Source organism: Thalassophryne amazonica, chromosome 7, assembly GCF_902500255.1.
Source record: "Thalassophryne amazonica chromosome 7, fThaAma1.1, whole genome shotgun sequence".
Classification (NCBI taxonomy): Eukaryota; Metazoa; Chordata; class Actinopteri; order Batrachoidiformes; family Batrachoididae; genus Thalassophryne; species Thalassophryne amazonica.
The window spans coordinates 52,030,470-52,038,542 of NC_047109.1; the positions used below are offsets into that span (position 1 = coordinate 52,030,470).

Consider the following 8,073-nt stretch of genomic DNA (forward strand, 5'->3'; position numbering starts at 1 on the left):
AAAATAAAATGCATTATTATTATTCTCCATGTAATGGGGAGTTGCATCAGAAATGGCTTCATGCATAAAACTTGTACTAAATCAATATGCAGATCAATATTGAATCTACTGTGGTAACCCCAAGTGAAAGGGAGAAGCCAAAAGAGCCTAATTTACTTGTAACATGCCAAATTGAAGGCATATAATGTGTATAAACCAAGTGGCATTGAGCCCGTATTTTGACCCTAACCTGGAAGTTCTGTTCTTTGATTGGCTGCTTGAGACTGACTCCAAAACGGAGCACATTCTCCGAAGAAGCCCAACTTTAGAGCAGAAATAAACATGTTTACAGCCTGGTATGAAAATGGTTTTGGTCTGCATAGATGGTTTCTGCTGCTGCGACAACTTTACGTGGGGGAGGGGGGTTCTAACATCTTAGTTTAAGCCATTTAATCCATAAAATTCTGTATAATTGTGGGTTTGGTTGCTTTGAGTGACAGGTGCTGAGCCCAGTGACTCCTCTGATCATAACAATGTGGAGCCACTCACTGTTATGTTCTTGCTGTGTCACCTGGTATAATACGGTTGTGGGGTGAAACATCTTAACAGGTGTTGCACGATTGCGGAGGAAATACGTGGCTCATAACTTTTACTGTCCGCACCTAGTAAATCGTTAGGAGAACCATTGCATGGTCTCTAAAAATATGACTTAATAAACACCCAAACCGAGTTCGCCTGTTAGCTAGTGCTTCAGACTCTAAGAGAAGGCTGTGTTCAGGCTTTTTTTTGTTACGCACTGATCCACCCATGCTTCGCCCCTGTATGCATTAATGAATTCTTCATGAATCAGTGTGGGCGTTGCTTTCAACATGGCAATATCCAGACAAGGGTGTCCTTTTGCCTGTTTCTGGTCTTGGTAGAAACCAATGGGTGACGTCACACAGGCTTTGTCCAGTGTATATATACAGTCTGGGATAAACTGATTAGACTTTGGTAAACTTTGATGCATCAGATCAATCCAAAATGCAAAATTATTTTACTTATGTAGTATCCTTATACTTATATCCTCATACTTGGGTAGTAAATAATTTCCTTTGGGATAAATGAAGTTGATCTTTATCCCATAGACCTGTCTGCTGGACATGTCTGGAATGATTGCAGTGAATAATCTATCACATGTATGATGGAAACTTAAAAAAAAGCTTGCTTGTTTTTTCTTTTATTTCCAAAGCCTTGGCCTAGTGGCCACTAAGGCCACCGCTGCATGTTTTTATTTGCGTTCGATATACAGTAAGTGAATGCACTGCAAGGAGCTCCAAGCTCCTGTGGATGTGACCGCAGAAACCGGTTATAGGGTAACATTTGTCACTTGTTTCACCAGTTATTCAGCTTCACAATGGAGCAGGACAAAGAAGGACTTTCAGTTGCAGTTTGCCAGAAGGCCCATGACTCCCGAGCCTAGAGTTAATATTTTTGTTTAAAAATGCAAGACACATTGGTGATCAATAAATGTTCTCATATCTATTCCCTGGTCTATTATTAAAAATGTTGATTTAGATGAGTTATATATTCAAAGGTTTGCATACTGTATTTTCAGTTAGTCCATTTTTGATTACTTAAGAGAGAAAACACTGTACATGATATGAGACATAATGCAGTTATTAAGAGGTGATAGTTTTGAATAATTTGCTGTTTTAAAGATATTGCACTGCACAGAAGAATACTCATCCCTGTTTACACTGTATTGTACCAACTTTTTTTAACAACTTGTTTATTGAACACTTTATTGAATGCATCCGTACAGAAGTGATTGATTGCGGCTTGTAACCACACTTCTACCTCTAACAACACCTTGTTTTCTTCTTCCCTGGCAGATATTGCAGTGCCTGCCAATCTGGTTTGTGGAGTACATGAAGTTTGACTGTCAAACAAGAAAATTTTGCTCTAATCAACCACTGTACACAGAAACGTGATTAAGTGCAAGCTGCTTTGCTGTTTCAATTTATTTAGTTTATATAGTGCTAAATCACAGCAAAGCTGCCTCAAGGCGCTTCACACAAGTAAGGTCTAACCTTACCAACCGCTATATGTTGGATTCATTTTTAAAATTGTTTTGAAGTGTAGGTACCACAATTAGTCCTGTTAGAAGTAAGCAATAAGGAAAATGTGAAGAAATGACCATGGGAGTACTTGGATGTTATGATTCTTTATTCAGTTATGCCATGAATTACACAATCACACATTGATGAGAAGGAAGGCTGTTCCACAAAAAAAAAAACAAAGCTGTTCCACTTGAGGATTTGTTTTTCTGTTCAGTAACTCTTGATTAAGACAACTGAGTTGCTTTCTGACTTTCCTGTGATTCTGGATTCCTCTAGCCAAGGTGGTATATACACACACACACACACACACACACACACACACACACACACACAGTCTTTTTGCATACCAGCAAAATGAAAATATCCCATTTGCATTCAGACTCACTCATGAAAACATGTCACAGCTTCTCATCTGTTTCTCAAGACATCTAATAAAAAAAATTGTTGATTGAAATGTGCATTGTGTCAATGAGTTATGAGTGTCCATGCCAAGTTAAATCAGCAGAGACTGATGATTTGAAGAAATACTGGATTGTAGCACTTGACTGACTGACTTTTGGCAGTGACTTCTAAAATATTTACATTAACCTGATTTGAAATGAATCCAGGTAGTCTTTGTTGTCTCTTCTGTTTTCATGGGAGTGGGTATTTGGGCCATATGGAACACTGGTAGACCTGCTCCAGTGCAGTTAATCACTGGACACAGTCATCAGTAGGAACAGATTCAGAATTTGCCATGTACAATATTTGTGCAACATCTGTGCTGTCTATACTGGACCTTTTGGACTCCACAATGTGCTTTTGGGATGTAGGGTAGTTTAAAGGGGGCTTAGAATAATGTTTGGGTTGGACCTGGGGAGTGTCCTTATTTTTGTGACTGATTTGGCGTTGGTGCAATCTCAGATTGGTGTGACTGGGACTGTGGTATTTTCCTTAAGATTGTCCTTTCAGGCCATCTATCATTGTGAACACTGAACTCTATGCGGAGGCTTCGCTGCATATTCCGACAATGCTACATTTTATTTCTTCGGACTAGGTGAAGCAAATGGTTGCTCTACTGAGTCTGGTCTGATTGAGGGTTTTTTTTTTTCTGTTTAAATAAAATTACATACCTGAAGAAGTTTTTTCCCTGATCTCTGTTAAGTGTGTTTCCTCATTGCTTGTGCGTGGCATCTTGGTTTGGGGTGACCTCACGTTAATTGGTGGTGTATAAATAAATTGAATATTTTATTGAATAATGTGTCGGGGTGATGTAGTTTACAGCACGGAACTTGTCTTGCCCTTCAAATATTTGCCATGTTTGTACACAGGTAACCCTAGTAGAACTAACTATCACCAATGCAACAGTAATCTGATTTCTAGGTTAAGTGGGTCATGGGGTGAACAAGTGTGAAATCATGTTTTGGCTCATGGAGCTATTTTACTTGTGTTAGGCACAATACCACTTTTTTCCTTGTCTGATGACACCAATATCGGAATAGTCGGTGTCTGCCAATACTGGTACCAATCAAATTACCTTTTTCCCTGTCTTGAAACAACTAATTTGTTCTAAAACATATTTATCTGTTTGTAATTAACTGAGTGCAAGGTGGGTCATGGGGTCATCAAGTGCAGAATTTTACCCAGAGCGGGCCAAACATTTTCCAGTTTACAACTTCTTTTTATTACTACCTTCACCTTTTGCCCTGGTCTGTCTGAATGTGGACAACATACATTTTAGGATCACATTTTAATTCATCTGCTGAAGAGGTAGGCTTTGGGTCAAAGAAGAGTTCATTAGATTTTGAGGTGGAAACATTCCTCACTCCAGGGGCTTTTTCTAATAAGCCAGCATTTTTAAAGGGGTGGTTCTTTCATGAGAAGTGGACCTTCGATCATCAAAATAAACACCCTAATTTTATACCAGTAAAAATAAGGATTACCTGTTGTTGAAGTTAAGTAAAATGAGTGCAAAAAAAGAAAGTGCAGTGTTTTCTGGACTGTAAGTCACACCAGAGTATTAGTTGCATCTGTCCAAAAATGTGTCATGAAGAGGGGAGGAAAAACACAAGTTGGACCACTTTTTAAAATTTTTATCTGCTACAGTTTTCATGATCAGACGCTAAGGAGCTAATTAATGTATGAGGCACAGAATGCAAGTAAACCACTTCTTTTGGCCACTGATCATAGGTGAGACAAACATGCAACATATTGTTTGGAGAGTAAACCACACTGAAGTGTAACTTGCCATTTTTTTTCTTTTTTCATGGTTATAGTATATACTTTATAACTGGCATTTAGTCTGTTATTTTGTTTAGTGCTTTGATTCCTGGGAAAGCCCTATATAAATAAATAATAGAATTGTTAAAAAATGTGTTATTTATTTTGGTGTATAAGTCCCCAAACTACTACTTTAAAATAAACCTCAAGTTATACTGTAGAAAATACAGTAATTAAACATTTGAAAGCTCATTATTTGTAATGCAAACACTGTGTTAGCGATCTGTAGCTAATGAACTAATTATTAATACTGTATTAGCAGGCCCCAAATTCTCATGCTATGACCAGTGCACATGTTCAGACACCACACCTTGTTTCTCACAGTGACATGTAAAGGATTACGCCCACCAAGGTGTCCAATTATAGAATTACCAGTTGTTTTGAAACAGAGATCTGTCCAGAAATGCTTAAGACTCTGGGTGTGGAGGGGACTGTTGGATGAGATGTCTCCTCACCATCACATGGAGGTCAAAGGAATGGCAGTGCCAAACTGGGGTGGTGGTCTCCATGCTTAAAACAGACCAGAGAGTGTGTCCTAATTACAGATGCATAACACTACACAGCCTCCATGGTAAAGTCTATGCCAGGGTGCTGGAAAGGAGGGTTTGTCAATAGTCGAACCTCAGATTGAACAGGAACAATGGGTTCTGTTCTGGCCATAGAACAACCAACCAGCTCTTCACTGTCACAAGGATCGGGGGGTGCAGAGCTAGGTGGGTCTTTGCCAGGGTTGCGCCTTGTCACCAATCCTGTTTGTGATATTCATGGACAGGATATTGAGGCGTAGTCACAGAGCTCTTAAGTTGAGATACGCTCGAGTTATTTTCCGCCAAATCTGGTCATAGCAATGAAATGTTGGAGAATGTCATGCATTAACAGAGCATAACATGTTGAGTCTCATGCCGAATGCGTGAGACCTGACAGGACCGCTTTAAAGCATGAGTCTCACGCCGAATGAGTTGATACTTGAGAGCAGATGGGGGAGGAGGATCTCATTATTGCTTTTTGCAGATGGTGGTCCTGTTGGCTTCACCGGCCTGTAACCTCCAGCACTCACTGGGTTGGTTTGCAGCCAAGTGTGAAGTGGCTGGGATAAACATCAGCACCTCTAAATCTGAGACCATGGTTCTCAACCAGAAACCAATGGACTGCCTACTCCATGTAAGGAATGAGGTCTTTCCCCAAATGAAGGCGTTCAAGTACCTCGAGGTCTTGTTCACGAGTGAGGGCACAGTGGAGTGTGAGATTGGCCGGAGAGTCGGTGCAGCAGTATTGCATTCACTCTACTGTGCTGTTGTGGTTAAAAGGGAGCTGAGCCAAAAGGCGAAGCTCTCAATCTACCGGTCAATCTTCGTTCTATTTCTCACCTATGGTCACGAAAGGTGGGTAATGACAAAAATAACTAGATGATGGGTACAAGTGGCCAAAAGGGGTTTCCTCAGGAGGGTGGCTGGTGTCTCAGAGATAAAGTGAGAAGCTCGGTCATTTGTGAGGCGCTTGGAGTAGAGCCACTGCTTCACATTGAGAGGAGCCAGCTGAGGTGGTTTGGGAGACATCCTTACCAGACATCCTTACCCTGGTGAAGGCCCACCTAGCTCTGCACCCACCCCACCCCACACCCCCGATCCTTGGTATGCCCAATCCACATCCAGCTGGGAGGAGACCCCAGGGAAGACACAGGACTAGGTGAAGAGGTTTTATCTCCACAATGGCCTGGGAACACCTCAAGATTCCCCAGTCAGAGGTGGTTCATCTGGCCTGGGAAAGGGATGTTTGGGGTCCCCAGCTGTAGTTGTTGCTCCCTCAACCCAATCCCGGATTGAAGATCTATGCATGTATGTACCAGTTGTTTTGATTTGTCTTTGTGCTGGTCATGAATCATAGGTAAAATTGAACTGGGTTTTTTATTAGCAAAAATAAATAGGATTGGTGCTGAGAGGCCACCCTTAACATGTCATCTCATTCCAAATTTTGATAAAACCTGAAAGGCTACAAGGCACAAAATGTGAGTGTACTATTTCTAGTCACCACTGAACAGATTATTGCAAGTGAGGTACTTGTGCAATCAGTGGGATTGATTGTTAGTATTGATTTTTAAGAGTGCACACCTTCACTTTATCACGAAGGGGCATTTGCTCCATTACAGGGCTTCATTACTTTTCACAAGTTGTACCTAATGAACTGTCAACTGAGTGTATACCTGTAGTCAAATACAGTAACCCACACACAGAGTATCGCCTTTCATCAGATGACAGCAATTAATGTATTGTTTTGTTTTGTTTTTTGCTTCAGGAACTTTTCTATTCTCACCATCTATCTTTACAGCACAACATGACACTGTCTTGTCAAAGTGAGTGTCAGCTTCTTCTTTTTTTTAAATCCCAAAATACACCTAAAATGTTTCTGAGGATGACATAATGTAAATTGTGTTCATTAAACCTGCTTACCTCTCAATCAGGTTGTGCTTTCCACATAAGTACACATTATTGATTGTTCCTGCTCAGAGACTGGAAACCAGGGGTGAATCCAGACAGAAAGATGGGGGTGGGGGTGCCCTCCACAACACCCTTTGATTAAAGGTACATTTTTGAAGACATTTTTCATACTACTACTACTAATAATAATAATTTTATAAGTAGTTTTGTAAATACTAAAATGTTTAAGTCTGTATTACTCTGTAGCTTTCTCCACCTTGTGGAGCCTTAAATCCTAGGATGCAATCGCAAAAGGGTTTCTATAAAAAGTTAAATGGTGAAGTTTCTAATCTGGCTGTGAAAAAAATTTAAGGTTTTTTTGTTTTTTGTTTTTTTGCTTTAATGCCTGTAGACTCCAGCCTGACACCCCCCCCCCCCCCCCCCCCCCACACACACACACACACGCTCAGATCGACACGTTGCCTCTGTAGTTCTGTCGTCTTTGTATTAAATGCTTCTATTCTCTTGATCATATTTTACTGCGGTGCAAGTAAAGCTGCCAGCTGTCCTTTCATCCAGAATGTGTCACCCATCTGTCAGCCCTCTTTCAGGGTCTCCCTCTGCACACTTACACTCCTCCACCATCAGCCAGCATCCCTTTCTCTGCTACACTGGCCACATGTCACTGGAAAGAATCTGTTACACTGTCGGCTGCAAAACAAAGAGCTGTAAAGACGCTGGACTCTGGGGGAAAAAAAAAAAAAAAGACAACAGATTTATCACACAGAACCTAAAGAAAAGTCCATTAATACAGTAGTACCTACAAGGACTTTAAGTACATCAGTGCTGCAAAGTCGTCAATTCATATTTTTCATATTACTAGTAAATAATTCTTAGTAAACGAAACCTCCTGATTTACTTTACTGTGATTCTCAGTGACAAGTGTAGAGTATCTGTAGTAATATATGCAGTGGCACTGTACAGCTAATCCGATAACATAATTATCGAAGCTAATGTTTTTGTTAGTGGATTAGCTTTTCAGATAAATTTTAAAACCATCGTCGGACCAGTTATCTTCCGATAAATTTAGTTCCGATAACTTTTAGACCACTAACATAAAAAAAAAGAAAAAAAAGTTGTAACTTGAAAAACATTTATAATACCTTTTGCTCCTGTCTGCTAGGTATTTTGTAGCAGTGAGGTAGCTAAGAGGAGCTGAGCTCAACTCTGCCCCCAACAGAAAAGGCTTGGCTACCAAACTGCCACAAAACAAACAAACAAATAAACATTATTCCTTAACCTTATACAGTAGTCCAACG

The 8,073-nt window shown here is 40.3% G+C and overlaps 1 protein-coding gene across 1 annotated transcript in view; it reads left to right on the forward strand.

The window, feature by feature from the left end:
* Positions 1-2,941, forward strand: part of ethe1 (ETHE1 persulfide dioxygenase) — a 45,259-nt gene extending 42,318 nt beyond the window's left edge. The window contains exon 7 of the mRNA XM_034174145.1: positions 1,854-2,941. Within this exon, the coding sequence (XP_034030036.1) occupies positions 1,854-1,900 (47 nt within the window). The 3' untranslated portion in view covers positions 1,901-2,941. The remainder of the gene's footprint in view (positions 1-1,853) is intronic.
* Positions 2,942-8,073: the final 5,132 nt, after the last annotated feature.